At 37.5% G+C, this 19,760-nt stretch overlaps 1 protein-coding gene across 3 annotated transcripts in view; it reads right to left on the bottom strand.

Moving 5' to 3' along the window:
• Positions 1–18,515, bottom strand: part of RPGR (retinitis pigmentosa GTPase regulator) — a 57,049-nt gene extending 38,534 nt beyond the window's left edge. For all 3 annotated transcript variants that reach the window (XM_033104134.1, XM_033104144.1, XM_033104153.1), the window contains exons 1-8: positions 18,299–18,515; positions 16,368–16,493; positions 15,843–15,935; positions 14,331–14,393; positions 11,954–12,112; positions 10,275–10,424; positions 7,166–7,324; positions 1,627–1,782 (exon numbers count right to left, since the gene is read on the bottom strand). In XM_033104134.1, the coding sequence (XP_032960025.1) occupies positions 1,627–1,782; positions 7,166–7,324; positions 10,275–10,424; positions 11,954–12,112; positions 14,331–14,393; positions 15,843–15,935; positions 16,368–16,493; positions 18,299–18,461 (1,069 nt within the window). In that variant the 5' untranslated portion in view covers positions 18,462–18,515. The remainder of the gene's footprint in view (positions 1–1,626; positions 1,783–7,165; positions 7,325–10,274; positions 10,425–11,953; positions 12,113–14,330; positions 14,394–15,842; positions 15,936–16,367; positions 16,494–18,298) is intronic.
• Positions 18,516–19,760: the final 1,245 nt, after the last annotated feature.

Here is a 19,760-nt window from a genome sequence, read left to right as displayed (position 1 = left end):
ATGTTAATTTTTGCTCCAAAAGACGCATTAGAGCTGATAGTCCGACTAGGTCTTATTTTCTGGGAAACATGGTATATACCTCTTAAAATCTTTTTGCCTTCCTTCTCCTTCTTTTGATCCTGATTTATCCAAAACGCTTTTTAAGGTTTGCCTTATAATTTGATTACCTTTAGTCAGAAAAAATTAAAATCTGGTTGAAGCTTCCTGACTGCACTTCAACCTCAGAGAAGTTTTTAAAACATGAGCCACTGGCTATAATGGGGGAACTGGCAAGAACTTACAGATAGCTCACTACATACCTCTCATTAGTCCTGGAGAAAAAAATATTCCTACCACCTGTCCCCTGGGGAGGCTTCATGAGCAAAATGGCAAGCAAAGTTAATGTTTGTGCTGTAACTTCTTTCATCAGGAGGAAGGATATTATGAAAGTTTAACCAAATAATCTCTTTGTATGTTAGATGATGCATAAAATGTGTGTGTTTACCATCAATGGCAATTTACAGCTGATGAAAAATGGCAGTAAGGGCAGAGAAACTGAGATTAAGATCCTGTAGTAAGGGGTACATATCAACAACCCTTATGGGAATATGAATGAATAATTCTTTACAGTACATATAGTTCTATTTCATGCAACATTAACAAACACTCGGTACTTGAAAATGGGCAGGTAGGTCTCTCTGAAAGGTTCTTGGAAAAGAAGAAACAATGTATAGTAGTACTCTGTATTTGCTGACTCCTATGTCCCCTAACCAGATACATTTAAACGAGCTCCATTGTAACAGTAACTTTTTTAAAAGAAGGAGGAAAATGTAGAAATACAAGTATCTGGATTATTCTAAAATACTGTATGATTTCTAACTTTTTAAAAATAAAGCCTTACTTCATTTTTAAATAGAAATGTGAGCTAGAAATAGTGAAATTACAGAGCCTTCTGTTCCAAAGCAATTAAAATTGTGGAGTATATCAATTACCTACAAGTAACTGAGTCAGTCATTTTAGGGAAGGACCTTCATTGAGTCCTACATTAGCAGCACCTCGTTTCTCAGGTTGAGAAGTCAGCTCAATGCAGCATCTCCCTGGATAAAGGAGAAACTACAGAGTGGAAGGTCTAGTGGACTCAGGTATTCGCTTAGTGATATTTGAGGTATCTTTCTATCACTGTGGAGAAAGCAGGCAAGTCACTCCTCAAAGCGCCTCCTAGTGGCAAAAGCATCATAAGAATTTACTCAGCCTGAATGCAGCTCTGTCAGATTGAACGGAATGTTTTAAAATAACTTCTTTCTTGTAAGATTTTTGGCCTGAGGGAAGAGTTAAGAGCCTTCAAAGTGATACAATTTTAAAAAGATTCCAGCTTTCTGCCAAAGTAAAATAAAAAAAGAGGTGTCTTACCTCTGACACCACTGACATACTTTGAGGGTCTAAATCTTTGGATTATTTAGGCTGATTTTAAATAGAATTGAAATTAAAAAGGAGTTTACAAATTTACACTTTTGGTAAATTAAAGAATTCCATTTCCTCAGTTATTAATTCATTTGTTTAAGTTAGATACATTCATTCCATATAGCATTTATTTTGTAATAAAATGTACCCAGTTCTATAAATATATAACAGAAATCTGATCTGTACCTGTTATCAAAGCTGTGTGATTTTCTCCACAGGAAACATAAATTATTTTCTGGTCCTTAATAGGCTCAATGACTCTGGGTTCTGCAGTTTCAAAAAGAAAAGTGCCAAGACCCAGCTGACCAAATTGTCCTAGTCCAAAGGTGTACACAGCTTTTTCTGAAAGGGAAGGGGCAAATATAAGAAAAGGATTGCAGGGAAGCACTGTTACCATTAGCTCTAGAAAAACTGTAATATTCAATATTCTACAATGAAGATTAAGTGTCTCTGAAAGAAATACCCATAAAAGAATATCTAATACTTAAGTATACATTTCTCAATGATGGAGGAGGAGAAAGATGACAAGGTACACAATTGTAAATATTATGGCAGGGGCCTGATTTCATCTTTTACATATAACCATAAATGGAATTGCTAAAAAATACGTTAAGTTGGTAAACTACATACAATGCCTCTAATTATCATGCAGCTCTTTAAAAAGCATCAATTGTCATTAAGCTAAGTCCCTTCACTGTCTTAAATAAAAAATGAAGTGTTTCCTATAGAAAAGTCCTTACTTTCAAAGTAGTTTACTAGAATAGTCTATTTTATAAAACAATTCCAGAAGAGAATTTGCATGAGAATTAAAACTTGCAGTAGATACTACTAGATTTATTCACAGGTAATTGTGCTTTACTAGAAAATGCAATAATAATGAAAGAAGGGTAAAAAAAAACTTTCACCTATATTATAATAATATTTTAAAGTGATTCCAAAGGACCTCCAATAACTTAGTAAATATTATGCACATATATTCTCTAGAAATGGAAAAGCACAAAAACAGGATAAATAAGTGGTGATGAAAGGGTCCTTTTAGACACACAACTCTGGCTAGCCCCTGTGTTAGGAAGTGCAGTGTTTATTACATTAGTCTACTCCAGAGTTAAAACATTGCCTCTCCTGATATAGAGGAGCCAGAGCTTTGGATTCAGACAGGGGCCCAGACCTTCATTATTAGCAGCTGTGGCAAGTAGGCAAGTTACATGAATTCTCTGATGTTATAATCCTTTTCTAATCGAGTTGCTATGAGGATTAAATGAGAAAACATTCAGGCAGATTTTAAATGTTGTAAAGAACATTTTTCTAAAAAGTAATTACCTAATCAACTCATCTTATTCTGACAATTGAGAATACTGAGGAATGCATTATTGTCATATGGCTTTATATTTTTTCTGCCTAATAAGAATGTTTACTTCACAAATAAGACATAAAGATATTACTTCTTAAAGAAAATATGGTGTGTCAAGGATATGAAGCCACACGGAGGCAATGGCAAAAACAGATCCTTATTTCAAGTGTCAAAAATACCATCTCTTAGTTTAATTAATAATCACATGTCATACCTCCAGTTCTGAATGTTTGGCTTAAGAGTAAAATGCTAGGTAAATTAAAACAACTGTCTCTCTCTAGCTGGCCAATAATTATTGTAAGTTTCTTGAGCCATCTGATATCGGCCTGTAAAATTAGGTCTTTTAGGCCGTCTGAATCGTGTTACAAAAATTTTGTTCCTTATCCTGTTAGGTTCGCTTTCAGGTGCTTGGATAATTAACGATGGCAATAGTTTCTATTTTTTAAAATGACCTAAGACTCTTTCATCTAAGAACATTACGTATAACAACTAATATAATTTTTGGTCGTATCACCTTTGTCACATTAACAATTCAGTTTTAATAAATATTATTATATTGGGAAAACAGATTTTATTAATTGGCTTCAGATCAATATTATTCTAATTTCACACAATACATTTGATTTCATGACTAGTAACTTGTTGCCCTGTAGAGACCTTGAATTTGTCCAAACATACCGAATTTTGCCATGCAAAATGCACTTTTTTGCCCAAATTTGTGAGGGAAAAATAAGGATGCATGGGGTGGCCTGTTAGCTCAGTTGGTTAGAGCGTGATGCTAATAACACCAAGGTTACTGGTTCAATCCCTGCATGGGCCACTGTGAGCTGTGCCTTCCTTTAAAAAATAAATATTCTTAAAATTTTTTAAGGGGGCGGCCAGGTGGCTCAGGTGGTTGGAGCACAGTGTTCCTAACACTGAGGTCGCCGGTTCGATTCCTGCATGGACCAGTGAGCTGCGCCCTCTACAGCTAGATTGAGAACAACAGCTCGACCTGGAGCTGGGGTGCCATGAGCGGCCAGCGGCAGGCATAAGCTGCCCTGTGCTGCCATGAGCTGCCTTGAGTGGCCAGCGGCCAGCATGAGTATCTGGCAGCCCGAGAGAGCTGTAGTAAGCAGCCGGCCAGCGGCCAGCGACTGACTGGTTCAGCCAGGTAGAGCAGAGTGCAATGATCATAATACCAGCATGGGCCAGTGAGCTGCGGCGTCCTCCACAACTAGACTGAGAACAACGGCTTGACTTGGAGTTGGGGGGGGGGGAGAGGGGAAAAGGGAAAAAATAAGGATGCACATTATACACGGGTAGTATTAATTCTGTATCTATATAAATGTTTTTAATTCTTTCATTTATGCTTATGAGTTAAAAGTGTAACTCTAGAAATCAATAAAATATCCAATGCAAAATAATACCCTGGAATATGATAATCGGTGTTTTGAACTTACGACAAACTTGCAACAAGGAAGAGTTCTTGGCTTTCTATGATGTGTATATATTGTAAATTTATTACCGGTACATAAAATTTCTTGTACCATAATGTTAAAAAATAAATGCTAAAATTCCTTTATAATACAAAAAACAAGTACCTAAATGTAAACAAACAGAAATTTGAATTAAAAAATTAAAATGAAAGATTTTTTCCCTGAAAGTCTGGGCCAAAAATGTGGGTGTGTATTATACACGGAAGCGCATTATACACAGCAAAATACGGTAATCTGGAGACGTGAAGATAAATTCTTATTTTCCTTGGGATTCAGATTTCAGTACGGACCCCATCTTATAACCAGGACTTTCTCATCTGTTGGTAACTACTGTGGACGACATACACAATGATATCTATCACTCTGCCTCACTTAGTGTGTCCCAAGTTCCAGTCTGACACCTTCTCAATACCAGTCCATTGTTTCCCCAATTCTAAGGAGAAACTAATCATATCATCACTGCAACCAGTAGTTGTATTTTCTAATTTATCATAGTCACATTTAAATATTACGTTTTAAATAAATTCATCAGCAATGAACTAATTTAAATTAGTTCTTTGAATTATTTTAGTAAATTAAATCTTTCAAGTATTTTAATGAATGACAACGAAAGTTTTAAGATCAGAGTTACAGACACAAGAAAAAACAAAGGTAGGGATGACTCCCATAAAAGCATCTAACACAAGCCCTTTCCTTTAGTGAAGGGAATAATCTAGAACAGATGGTTAACTATTCTATCCTTACAGGTCTTGCAAAGTATTGTATAATACTTAGTCAAATTGATGGTCAATATATTCTTCAGGTCTATTTCTTCACCAGGTAGAACTAAATATTTAATATTTCTATTCACACTGTGCTCCAGAATACAGGTTTTTCAATCAGGGCTGGCTCATAATACAGCTCTCACAGGTCCATAGAGAAATGTGAAAGATAGGCAAAGTAGTGAATTTTCCACACAAATAAATTTATATAATTTAAGGGTACGTCTTCTATTATAAAATTAAGAGCTTAATTATTGTTTTGAAAATGCCCCTTACTTCATGATAAAATGGTAAAAACAGACTGCATTTTTTTTTTACAATGTCCACATTTAGCCAAATGCAAATCAGAAGTTGGCAAATACTGTTGGTTTCGTATTTTTACAAAAAAAAAGAAATTGAAATATAAAAACTTTACTGGTCTGTGAGATCCCAAAGTCTGTAAAAATCTGGAAAAAACAATCAATTTCTGAAAATATGGTTTTAAATCTCAAAAGAAAAGTCCACAGGAATATAAATGTAGATAATGTTGTTAAGAAAATACAATACACTTAAGTGCAATTTTTATTTTAAGTATAATTAAAAGTATCATGGATTATCTTGGTGCTCATTTTATGTGAAAATATTTTATAATGTATGGTTGAATGACATTATTATTGTATAATCAACATTTGTACACTTCAGAATAACCTTCAATCACCTAATAAATTATTTCTATAATCTTTGTATAAGCTAGAGAAAATACATAACAAGTTGCATTTTTGCCTATAGAATGAATTTTCAGATGATTTATAAAGGTTAATTTCAAAGTTTAATTCCTAAACTAAATTTTTGAAAAATATATGAAAATTCATTTTGTCAGCAAAAATTCAAAAAAAAAAATCTTAAACCTCAGAATTATTTCCAAATTTAGAGTTGAGGCCTTGAAAAAAAATTATTTCTAACTTGGAAAAAGACTCCATCTGGAAACTGTAATTCTGGGAAACCATAGCTTAATATGCATGACTAGGACTAGAACACGAAGTCAAGGGAAAGCTGTGTTAGAGAGGAAAATCTAAAAATATGCCTAATCACCTCGGGACATTAAGCATATCATCTGAGAATTGGATATTACTCAAAATGTGTCTAGAACACTTCGAACCTCGGGTTACTGAAGATTAAATGGCAATTTCAGAAACCATTCATTTCTTTTCAACCAAAAAAATCATAATTCACTACCTAACTATATTACCTCTACAATACTCATCTAAAATAAAGCTAATGCTGAACAAATTTGGGAACATCAATGTAGTAAGCATATTATCAAGTGTAAGTATATTTTAATATATTGACTAGAATCCTGACAAATGACATGTCATACCAAACACAAAATTCAAAAGTGACATTACTATTAAGGTTCTAACTTCCTTTTATTATCTGTAATTTTCTGTAATTTAAAATCTTAACACTTTTTAATGAATTACTATAACAGAACATAAAAATCACAGAGAAGTCACCAACTTATACATGGTGAATATCACAAAAAAAAGAATTATCAATGACTGTGGAAAATAGCATGGAAAGGGGGTTTTCCAAAAGAAAATTTTTCAGGAAAAAATAACGTCAATTTTAGATAAATATGGAATAGATATGTGGAAAATGTATATATATATGTAAAACAGTTTGTCCTTGAAAATGAGCTAAAAACCATGTCATTTGCTGCCATTAAGGTGTTAAGATTATACAAATATTAATTAAATTATGTTATTAGCAAAACCAGTTCAACAAGATTCATTTTTTCTAGTTAAGAAATTCTTCCATAGGCCAGAAATGTATATTAACTATAGAAATAAAAGGTTGGGATCTTAACAATAAAAGATTGAAGACCAATTTATATGAGATATCTGAAATAGTGAAACGCAGGAGCAGAGACTGAAATGGTGGTTGCCAGGAGCTGGGAGAGGGTATAAAGTTTCATCCATGCAAGGTTAAGTTCTAGAGAGCTGCCACACAACATTGTGCCTATAGATAATACTGTATAGCACTGTACACTTAAAAATCACTTAAGAGGGTAAATCAGATGTAAAAAAAACAGCCCATTTTTTTTTCCATTAGCCACTACAGAAAGCAAGGAACGGGGCAGCAGGGTCCACACATACCTGTGAGAACCACCGTGTGCCCTCCGCCACAAGCTACCTGGATCACTTTATCAGCAAATCCAGGTACCATCTGGGGCACTGTGTGATTCATCAGCAGCTGTTGGGGAAGACCTAACTTCCCACACTCAGTTTCTCCAAATGTATACAGTTCCCCCTCAACTATTAAAGGAAAAGAACAGAGATCAATGATGACATAAATATGAACAAGATACTGGTCTTTTTAGTACAGGTTTTCACGTTCAATAAAAAATTTAGAAAATGGCAACTTAACAAATTTTAACTTTCTTGAGATATTTTTACTGTATGGTGAGTAAATACAGCCAGATTTTCTTTTCCCCTTGATTATTCTAGTCCAAAATCTTCATGAATACTCATGACCATCACTAAAAATTATTTTAGCTGTTTCACAAAAGAGAGACTATCTTACTTCTTTGACTTTTTTTAATCAAACAAAATGACCAGGTATGCAGCCCCCATAAGGATATGGATTTTGTTTTGCTCATTATGGTATTCCAAAAACCTAGCAGAGTGCCTAGTATGCTGAGCATTTAATGAATACTTGTTGAATAAATGAATAATTGCTTTTTATAAAACTTGTTTCATAAAACTCACTTATGTGTGAGTAAATATGTGGTATAGTCTTAAGATAACAGATTTTACTCAGTTAGATGGTACTTCCTTCAGAAGGGCTCTCTTATCAAGGAACCACTGACATTTCATCACTACCTTGTCTATACCAACCCTATTGATTTACTTCTGTTTTTACACTTACCGTACCATGACCATGAGCTTCCCGAAAGTGGGATTTCTTTATTCATTTCTATAAGCTGAACTGAGTTCTATAAAGCAGCAACTTAAAATCCTTTGTAAATATATAATTTAAAGAATGACACAGAACATATCACTACTGGTGTGAGGAAAGAGGTAACACAGCAGGTCTTGCGGCTGATTAACTGCGTGTCTCCAAGAGAACCACCACTGACCACGGACCAATCACTGGGAATATGGCCCTTGGAGTGTTCTTTATGTTAGTGATCGATGATTTTGTTAAATACACTTGGAGCAATGAATTATGCCATCTTAGCTTCTTAGGGTTGCTTTGCACAAACATCAACATTGATGAGGTACACCTGGTTTCACCGTTGAGGGACCTGAGTTTCAGATGCTGTGGCCAGTTGCTAACCGGATGTACCTACATGACCTGCACCCCACGTAAAAGCCTCAGACCCTGAGACTAGCGTGGGATTCCCCGGGCAGAGGCATTACACACATGTCCCTAAAGTTGGCTGCCAAAGAGGAAGCATGTCCTGTGTGGCCTGGGGAGAGGAAGGACGAGGAAGCCTATGCCAAACCTCTCTGGACTCTGCCAATACACATTTTTTTACTATTGCTTTAGCTCTGTAATAACTCTTAGCCGTGAGTATAACCTGCTATTGAAGCTTAGCAGTCCTTTTAGCAAATCACAGAACTTAGGGAAGTTGTGGGGCATCAAACACACATAGTATGCGCCACTTAAAATTTGGTCAAACCTGAAACTAATATAATATTGTGTGCCAACTATACTTTAATAATAATAATAAACTTGGTAATACTGCAAACATAGCTATACTGATGTTTTGGATTGATCTGTACAGAAAATGAAGTTTTCTCGATCCCAGTTCTCTAAGAAGTATTTAACAAACAGTGGCACAGAAGAGGTGCCCAGTAAGGCAGCCCCTGCCCTTTCCCATGCCTTTTGCCTTGCATATGAAATGAGTTACTGAGTCCACATGAGTCTCTTTTCACCTCTATCCAGAAATTCATGCTGCTCTTTGTACATTAACATGGCTGAATTGTATGCTAGGTGAGCTGTATATCAATAAAGCTCTTTTTTTTTTGAAGGCATGTAAACAAAAAAACAAAGCAAAAAAGCGCAATTTAATTCGTTGGTTAAGAGGAACAATTCCACTTGTTCTTCTACTGACTAAAGCACAGTTTAGTCATAAAAGTGATTCTGGCAGTTTTATTAGAACCCAAGAAAGACAATGCTTTTGCTTGAGATTTTCGTTTGTCTTTTTCCTTTTTGTTTTGCTTTATGAACAAAGCGAGCATAGACTATAACCACCTCAGGAGCCCTAAAGTTACTAATAAGTTGGTAGGTAGTATTGCCCCAAGGAACACAATCAATTGGTCATTCCTTCACTCGCTCCCTCACTGGAAAATATTTACCGATTATCAGCTTGTTCAAGACACAAGCTGATACAGTGCTGAACAATATCAACCAAGCAGGATTTCGCCCTCTCTTGGTACCAACCTGCTACCAGTTCACTGGTAAACCTGGGGAGCACTGGGATCAGTCAACTGGCACTTTCTAAAACTGAATCTGAGGTGCGTGGAATAAGGAATAAATTAAAAACAAAAAGATTTAGAGAGATGGCTAAGAGGGGCCACAAAACTATTTTCTCTAGGTGTTATTACTGTTAGAAAAACCATCAATAAGATGGAAGGCCATGATTATACTTCTCCTATTATTACTAGTGTCAATGTAGATTATAATAAAGTCAAACATTTCAAATAGTTTAACCAAGGTAAAAAAAGTTGCCAGTGAGCCCAGGAAAGAGAGACATTGAGGATGCTGAGAAAAGTCTCACCAAAGAAATCGTATCCCATACTGACCTCGCTTCTTTTCCATCTAGTCTTCACTCCTATTCCCACAGTGAAAGTATATGCCTCACTTATTGAAACAATAGAAGAAAATGATCAGAACAAGAGGAGAATAGATCAAAGTACAGGGGCAAGTGGATCCAAGGGAAAGCAGCCCACAGGTCTCGTTTTTCATGCCAAGAGTCCAAGAAACTTAGAAGGGTTTCGAGCACAAAAATTTTGTTTTTTTCTAATATACGTAATAGTCACGTAAAAAGTTAACATGTCAGAGAGAGTTGGAAATGATAAACTCTCATTATTGAAATGGAGAAACACTGTGACCTAAAACAGACCAAATTATTTCATTACAAGGACTACCATGGCATTATCTGTATGGAACTGTAGAATGGCCTATCATTTTATTACTAATTTAGTAATAACTTCGAAATGGGAGATAACATGATGAATCCAAGATATTCTGTCTTACTTGTTACAAAAGCTGAATGGTAATATCCACAAGAGATCCAGGTAACAGGTTTCCCAACGGTCACTTGATGGGGAAGACACACATTAGGAACGTTTTTTAAACCAATCTGTCCTTCAGAATTATCTCCCCACATAAAAAGCTTTCCATCCTCTATAAAGAAAACAAGGAGGAAAAAAAAGTTTTAAAAGTGGCAGGGCTATCAAGTAATTATATTTCCAACAGCCCATTTATTTTTTAATTTAGAAAAATGATGTGTCTTGAAAGAAAGTACTACTAAGACATTTATACCAGCTAGTAACTTAAGAGTTCAATTTCTATTATGAAATGCTTCTATAACGATAAAGGACAGAGAATACCCTGATGTAAATCACTTTAGTCATGTCCATATTTTTATCTCAATAGCAAAGACAGAATGTCCTTTCCTATAATAACCTTTTCTTATTTTAATGTCTCTAAATAGAAAATGGTTTTATCCTTTCGAGCAGTCTGAACTGAATGACAAGTCCCAGGTCGCCATGGCCTGGAAGAGCTGGCTCTGAGAACACTGTGGAAATGCTTTAAAGAAAGAAAAAAATAAACGTATCCCCTCCTTTTGTTTTACAATTTATACTTGAAAACATTAATTTAGCTTCAGAGAAAAAGGAAATATATTAGCACAATTTATACTTGAAAACATGTAATTTAGCTTCAGAGAAAAAGGAGATGTATAGCATCTCAAATACAGGTTAACTTATGTTCTTTCTTGAGCAGGGTTTCAATGTCAGAAAAAGCTAACCTAGAAAAATTATTTTAGAAAGAAATCATAGGGGGGTGGTAGATGAGGGTAAAGGGGATCAAATATATGGTGATGGAAGGAGAACTGACTCTGGGTGGTGAACACACAATGGGATTTATAGATGATGTAATACAGAATTGTACACCTGAAATCTATGTAACTTTACTAACAATTGTCACCCCAATAAACTTTAATTTAAGAAAAATCATCTAGACTTATTTATTTACCTTTTAATTAATTTTTAAAATTTAATCTTTGAAGGAATTTAATAATAAGGCAAAAAAAAGGCAGATTGAAAATAAGAACCAGGAGAAGAATGTCAAAATGCTAACTGTACACGCTGACAGAACTGAGGGATGGAGCCATGGAGCCAACTCTGGCTCCTAACAGCCAGAGGAACAGCTCTCCGGACTGGGAAAAAGAAGCATAATGGCAGCTTCTTCAACAAGACCAGGTTTATCTTGGCTCCAAATGTTAAAGTTGTTTCTCATATAGGCTTTTGATAGGGTGGCAGAGAGATGCAATGACTGCTACAAACTGTATTTTAACAACATATATCCAACAGATTTCTATGATGTTTCTGACAGCAACTTCATTAAAGCTGCAAGTATAATTTTCAGAACATACAATAAAGATATTTAACAATATTAAATAAGTAGATAGACAGCATAACTTAGAATTTATTTAACAATCACCTTCAAAATGTATGTTGGCATCTAACTCTAAATAAGCATAAAATTATAATGTATGTCATGATTTAAAGCTCTACTTAAAATGCATCCTGAAAACACATTGTCAATGAAAGAAAACTAAACGGCAATGGTGTCCTCAATTTACTGAATTGGTAATATTCTGGTCGAAAGAAAAGGGATGTGCCCCAGCTTGAAATTGAAGAATGTCTCACCGGTTAGTGCAGCTGAAGTGTTAGATCCAGCAGAGAGCTGTTTAAGCTGATGCTGGGATGTAAAAAAATCAATTGGATGAAAAGTACTTCTGTCTTTAGTGTCACCAAGTCCTAGCTGTCCTTCATTATTTCCTCCAGCTGCATATACTTTGCCTCCTTCTGTACGTGGAAAAGAAAACATCAATATACTATAGTCACCATCTTAATAAGCAGACCAATGTATACCAGCTATTTCCTCGATTAACAGTGAAGAAAGTTGAAAGCTGACATTATCCTATAATTTGGTACACAACTTCATTCCATCAAGAAAGAACGAAAGAAAGAACGAAAGAAAGAACGAAAGAAAGAAAGAAAGAAAGAAAGAAAGAAAGAAAGAAAGAAAGAAAGAAAGAAAGAAAGAAAGAAAGAAAGAAAGAAAGAAAGAAAGAAAGAAAGCAAGCAAGCAAGCAAGCAAGCAAGCAAGCAAGCAAAACAAGCAAGGCTATATATACATTTTTGTGAGATTTTAAAAATGATTCTAGAGTTCCAGTAACAATTGAAATGCACAGAATGTGTGGAATGTATTTTGTTACTCATGCAGCACTAGATTAATTCAGAGCAGAAAAGAGGAAAGTAATTTCCAAATTAGTTTACAATCCAAGTCAAACTATTTTAAAAGTGATATGGTTCATTAATTTTAACTTCCATACCTATTAAAGCTAAGATATAATAGGTAACAAATAAGTAAAATGAGGCAAATCCAAGAAGAATATAATTAGAAACATGAAAAGTCCATGTTGTTTAATTCTTTTAATTTTCTAGCTAAGTAGGAAGGCAGTATAGCATTGTATTTAGGAGACAGGACTCCACAGCCAGACTTCCTGAGTGCAAATTCTGGCTTGTGTGACCTGGGGCAAGCTATACCTAACCTCTCAGTGTCTCCTTTTCCTCATCTGCAAAACAGGGGCAATAATAGTGCCTACTTTATAGATCTGTTATGAAGATTCAATTGGTAAACATTTATAAAATTGTGAGAACACCATTTGGCTCATTGGAAGCACTATATAAATGTTTGTTAATTACTTTCTTAATTAAGAAGTATATCATGCCTAGATAATAAACATTGCCAGTAATCTCTAACGTAATGAAGACTTTTTGAAATATACACATATTAAAATTTAGCGATATTTGTCATAAAAGTGCACATGAAGTTAAAGCCTTGTTAAAATCATAGGGGAAACTGAGGGCAAAAATCAGCCTGAATCAGTAAAAATTTAAAATCAGATATTATATTTTTAAAAATGAAACCTAACTGAGGAAACAAGACTAGCTTTCAAATGGAAGCTACTACAAGGCCACATGGAATTGGACCACACAATTTTACACATATGGAGCCAACCAGAGTTGGTGAAATGCTTAAAGCAGTTCAGAAAACCATATGAGTAAAAAGTTGAATAGTCACAAAAAGCTCCATGGAAGAAGTAAGACATATGGCTGCATCTTGAAAGATAACAATCTGATTAAGTGAAAAGACATTTCAGCAAGGGAAAGTATGAATACAGGCAGAGAGCTAAGGAGGAGCCAAGGCAGTGAGAAGAGCCTGAAGACAGAAGAAGCTGTTGTGGGGAGGAAAGGAGATAAGGACTGCTCAGTGGTCAGCTAATTGTTTCGGCAGCATTTGTTGACAAGACTACCTTTTCTCCATTGAATTACCTTGACACCTTTGTCAAATATTAGTTGGGCATATGCATGTGGGTCTATTTCTGTACTCTATTACGCTCTATTAACCTTTGTCTATCTTTTCGCTAATAGCACACTGGCTTGATTACTGCAGGTTTACAGTAGGTCTTGCAATCAGGTAGTGCTAGTTCTCCAGTTTTGTTCTCCTCAAAACTGTTTTGCTATCCTAGGTCCTTTGCTTTTCCATATAAACTTAAGAATCACCTTGTCAATTTCTACATACACATGCCCCGCCCCCCGCCACACACACACACACACACACACGCACACACACACACACACAGCCTGTTTGGATTTTGATTGAAATTGTGCTGACTCCCATCAGTAGGGGTGGATGTGAGGGTGGGGGTGGCTCCCACTCAGAAAAGAAAAAGGAAGAGTAAGACCAGGAACAACCAGCCCCTGAGATGTGCACACAGGTAAGGAGATGCTATCCCTTGACATAATCCAAGAAAACAAACTTTTTCTTCAGCCATTTAACATTTATCTGCATATTTTCAAAGGCAAACAAATGTACTAAGCACTTACATTTTTAAAAAGTCCTAATCATACTGTTGCCAAGGTATGATTATTATTAATTTTACAAAGCCACGAATGTACTGGAGGGGGACCTCAGTCCTCACACTGGGCAGGAAGTCATACAGATTGAATACCATACCTGTTGAAACGAGGGTGTGGTTCCGACCACAGGCAGCCAATTTCACCTTTTCAGGTTTTAAGGCTAAAAATATGACAATTAAAATATTTTTTGGTTATGAAAATAATAAATAATACAGGTCAAATGGTAACTAAGTGGTAGAATTGCAAATTAAACCCAGGCCTGTCTGACTCCAAAGTTGATTTCCAAACTACTAAACCAAAAGTTCTTAGAACTAGTTGTGCATAATAACCATTGGATCTCTGAGAAAAATACAGATAGCTCAGCCCCATCCCTGGAGAATGAGTCAGAAGGTCTAAGCTAAGGCCTAGGCATCCATGTATTATTTTTAAAAACTCTGAAGGTAAGTAATATGTGCTGAGATCTATTGCATTCTGTTATACTGCCTCCTTACCAACCTGTTCTATCACCTAATCTGCCATCACCATCATCACGTTCACCTTCTACCTCACTCAATGAAACACTGTAAGTCCAATATTCATAGGTGTACACCTATGTTAAAGTTCTTCATTTATTCATTTACACATTAAAAAAAAAACCTTTATAGAACATCTCTGAAGTGCTTAGCATAGCAGTTGCAAAGATCACTAAGACAGAATCCCTGGTCTCAAGGATCTTGTCATCTAGACGATCCTGTTAGCTTGTCTATTAGACATTTGAGAGGAAGAATTATAGGCATGAATATACCCATCTGCTTAGTAGACTGTGCCCAATAAATATTTTTTGGCCAAGTACAGTACTTTAAAAGTTCCATAACAACACCTATAAATAGCATGGGTATGATAAATTACACTGAAATTTTTAAGCTGAAATTAAAAATTTAGCCAGGAAGATAAAGTACTGCTCTTGTCACATCCCCAGGAATTTCTATCGTCATTCAAGTTTAGTTGATGTTCATAGGTTATATCTAAACAGAAGCTTTACACATAACAGCGAGAAAGCTTTGTAAAGATATTATATGTTCCCTATTTTCTAGGACAGTCCTGATTTAAAATAATTTGTCCTGTTGTTCTTGTAAGATCACTAGTACTAATCAACCACTAGTCTTGGTGTTTTGTTCAGTACATCTACTCACTAGATACAGCAGGGTCAACTGTGTTTTACAAAACCAGCAACTACAAGGAACCATGACGTCCACAACTCTAACAAATGAGACAGAGCTCAAAATTCTAACATTACATTGCTTGTTCTCTGTATATAGAAAGATAGTAATATTTAAGTAGATTTACAAACAAGGAAAAAAATGTTCAAGTGCAATACTATAGAATCATTACTTCCTTTGTGGCCTCTATGTTTAAAATCAATGTGATTTTTAGATCCTAACATATAAAAGTAGTTCTAAGTATCATATAAAAAATAAAGTTAAATGCCAATAATATTCAAGTAAATATCAGAAAATAAAAAACTAAAGGCTTTATTACTTATGACATTAAAGGACTACACAATCAATATAAAACTACTTTATATAGTTTGTTACATATTTAAAGTGATAAAGAAGAAAAGACCCCAAACCTTTGACACACGTTGGTTTGCTAACAGCTGACTTTGATCCTAATCCTAACTGGCCCCAGTTGTTACTGCCAAACATGTAAAGTTTATTATTTCCTGGTGGAGAGGAAAAAGAAATAATAAATTGAAGCATTTTCAACATAAAGTAATGTGAGATGAAGTCATCACAAAGCAATAAAAATGCTATACTTAAAAGGCGTCATTGTTTTCCATGTTGAAACAGGTTAGCCAGATTCAGTTAGGTGTAAAAGAATTTCTAAGATTATATGCTAACAGTTTTTTGATTATATAGATATAATAAAATAGATTTATTCAAAAAGGTTGTGGGTATAAAAATTGTATTTAAATATACTAAGGGAACTTAAAATTTAAAAGACTCTTGATGAAATCAATTTGTCAAGAATTCTTTGGCAAAATAAAAAATCGCAACACTTTCTATATATTTTCAATATGTTTAAAACACGGCACATATATAATATTTAGGATTCTCTAAGTATTACTATCCTCATTTAGGATTTTAATACTAACCTGTAACAATAGCGGTATGTTCATCTCCACATGCAAGACATGTAGGTATATCATTTTTAAACCAGAATTTGCTGGGAATATTTTCAGCAAATTTAGTTTTTCCAAATGTAAACACAGCACCCGAATCTGCAAATATATGATAGTTTCTATTTTACAACTTTTACTATGTTGCCTGTTGCTAAAATATTTTTTCAATAATTTATTCAGATTCCTCACCTCATGACAGTTTTGCCTCCGCTATAACACTGTTTACGCCCTCCTCCCTCCGCCTTAATTCAATCTTACTCCTCAGACTTTATTCTAGTTTTATTTATGACATCTACTAAATTAAATATGTATTATTCAGTTACTGGTGCAAAGTAAGACATATACCATCACAGGAGGGTAATCCTTGACTACTAATAGTCCTGCTGTCACCCGGTGGACAATCTGCTCCCTGGAATGAGCTGATACAGTTGGTGCCCTGCTCACACTGGTTAACCCTTGACTGAGGACTTTTCTCCACGCACAGAAACAGGGCAGTATTGAGTTTCATCATTAGCATCACGAGGATGCAAGAAGCTTCGTCCAGTACCATTTGGAGACCCAAAACTCGTATCAGGTCATAATAATCATTTAAATACATACATACATACATACATACACACACGCACGCACGCACGCACGCAAGCACGCACGCAAGCATGCACGCAAGCACGCACGCAAGCACGCACGCACGCACGCAGGACGCAAGCACGCACGCACGCACGCACGCACCCACCCAAAGCCAGATCCAACTTTTGAGGAAACCTCAAGGAAGGTGATCACACATAAAGAAACTAATAGGTACTAGAAAGGAAAACATAGTGAACATAAGTATTAATAATAAACATTAATGTGCAAGAGAGTAGCCACATGGAAAACCTTTCGAGAATAACTGTGAGGCATCTCAGTTCTGATAATTGAGATTTGGGAGGCCAGGTTCTAGAATAAGCTGTGGGTTTCCCTAGAATGAATAATTTTTAACTGTTTTGTCCTGCTCTGGCTTCCCAGGAAACCCTCCCTGATAGCTTCACTCCAAGTCAGGGTTTGGTGGTTCTGCTGTGTCCCCCTGGCTTCTATTGTCAAATGGAATGGGTATTGTCATTTTGTTTACTTTCTTGTATCCCTCACTAAGCTGTGAACCCTAGGTGGGCAGGTATCTATGTTAGAGCCAAAAGCATGGCAGAAAATGCAATACTTTTTTTCTGTGAAGTCATGATTCTGCTCTAATCCAGTGGTTTTTTTCTTTCAAACTGTTAGTCATGACCCAGTAGTGGATCAGAAAATCAATTTGGTGGGTCACGATGACCATTTTTAAAGGACTGTATTATAGAAAAGATCTGGGCGCATCCGAAGTGGTTTGAATAAGTACGGCTTCATGAAACGTCTATTTCAGTTAGAGCTTGTATGTGGTAACGTATGTGTCGTCACAATGTCAAACGTTATTTTGGAACGCAGGGAAAAGTCTTTAAAAATCACTCGCTAACGGTTCCCTCCTCACCCCCTTTCTCTAAGTCGTTTTCCTCATCCTCTTTTACCTCCAGCCCTCGTATTACCCACTCTTTACGGCATTCAATACATAACTGGATCCTGGGGACCTCGAAGGAGGTACTTTGGGAAGTTTAGAGAGAGGCAAAAACTGGCCCGTGCCTTCGAGAAACTCATCGAAAGCGTATTTTAAAAGAACAAAAAAGACAAGCACCCCCTTCTCCGTTGTTCCCGCTCAGGTCCCGCCCTTCCTTTTCCCCCTCAGTCATTCGCGGGAGCTCGGCCAGAGATCCGGCCCCACTCCGGCGGCCGCGGCCCGGGCTTGTCCCCCGCCGGGGCCGGCCTGGAGGCGGGGCCTGGCTGCCCGCCCTTCCGCAGACCCTCCCTCTGGGCCCGCCGCCACCACTGCGGGCGCGACTCACCGGGCACCACCTCCTCAGGTTCCACCATGCCAAGGGCGACAAAGGGAGACTGCCTCTGAGCCGGGAAGACGATAGGGGAGACTTGATTGGGCCTAAGACAGCGCCATAGCCCCAATTCGGGCTCCGGAAGCCCCTCGTGCCCCCACGGCGATACTCTGGGCATTTGCGACGACGGCGTTCCCGGAAGTCAACAAACAGCAACCAAGGGCAACGAAGGCGTGGCGTAAGCTCGCGGGGCGGGGCGAATCGGGGTGGGGCGGGGCGAATCGGGGCGGGGCGAATCGGGATGGGGCGGGGCGGGGCGAATCGGGATGGGGCGGGGCGAACCGGGGCGGGGCGGGGCGAATCGGGGCGGGGCGAATCGGGGCGGGGCGAATCGGGGCGGGGCGAATCGGGGCGGGGCGAATCGGGGCGGGGCGAATCGGGGCGGGGCGAATCGGGGCGGGGCGAATCGGGGCGGGGCGGGGCGAGGCGGACGCAGCGGGGCGGGGAGAGCGGAAGCCAGGCGGTTGGTGGGGGCGCAGGCGCAGACTTAGCGGAGGGGGCCGGGAGGCCGCGCGCCCTCTGGTGGCCTAGAGGGGTGGGGCGGCCACGCCGCGCGGTGTTGCTCCGGAGTGTCCAGGCTTGTGGTGGTGGGTGTCGTTCAAGTCCCCGCTGGGACCCTGTCCGGATAGTGACAGACGTCACAAATATCACATGCTCTCACTCAAGCTCTCACATAGGCAAACGTCGACTCATAACTGTAATACTAGTGATAGTGACCATTTATAACTAAATGAGATAGGCACTCTGCTAAACATGCCAAATCGCATTTGTATCCCCGGCATCTAACAAAGTGGGCATATACTAGATGTTCATTAAATCTTTATTGAATGAGTCAGCCCTCCTACAGCCCTATAAAGTGGTTAATGTTACCCCCGTTTACAGATGTGTAAATTATACAATGGGAGAGTTGGGGTTCAGTTTAGCCAGTCCAGCCTGTGTGCTGAATGGCCCCCTTGTGTCCTCCCACAGGAGAAGACTGAGGTGTACAATCTGTGACAACAATATGATCAAAGACGATCACCAACAGCAGAACATCATTGCTCTAGAATTTGCCCAGGGATGTTATATTTTTCTGCAGGCAAACAGTTTCCAGTGCATCAACACCTCACCATCATAAAACAAAAAGGCAAAAAGCCATCTTCCAGGATGAGATGTTATGGGCATAGGCTCTAGAATTAAACAAAGCTGTATTCAAGGGTCCCTGAATTCCTGTGTGTATGGAAGTGTGTTACTGACTTTTTTAGGGCATTTGAATTACAATTGGGAGGGGGGCAATGCCACTGGTATTTTGATATCGGTTGCATTGGATCTATAGATTGCTTTGGGTAGCATGGACATTTTAACAATGTTAATTCTTCCTATCCATGAGCATGGTCTGTGCTTCCATTTATTTGTATCTTCTTCAATTTCTTTCTTC

This window comes from Rhinolophus ferrumequinum, chromosome X (assembly GCF_004115265.2).
Source record: "Rhinolophus ferrumequinum isolate MPI-CBG mRhiFer1 chromosome X, mRhiFer1_v1.p, whole genome shotgun sequence".
NCBI lineage: Eukaryota > Metazoa > Chordata > Mammalia > Chiroptera > Rhinolophidae > Rhinolophus > Rhinolophus ferrumequinum.
The sequence above is the reverse complement of the archived record's forward strand: the minus strand, read 5'-3'. Positions and strand labels throughout refer to the sequence as shown.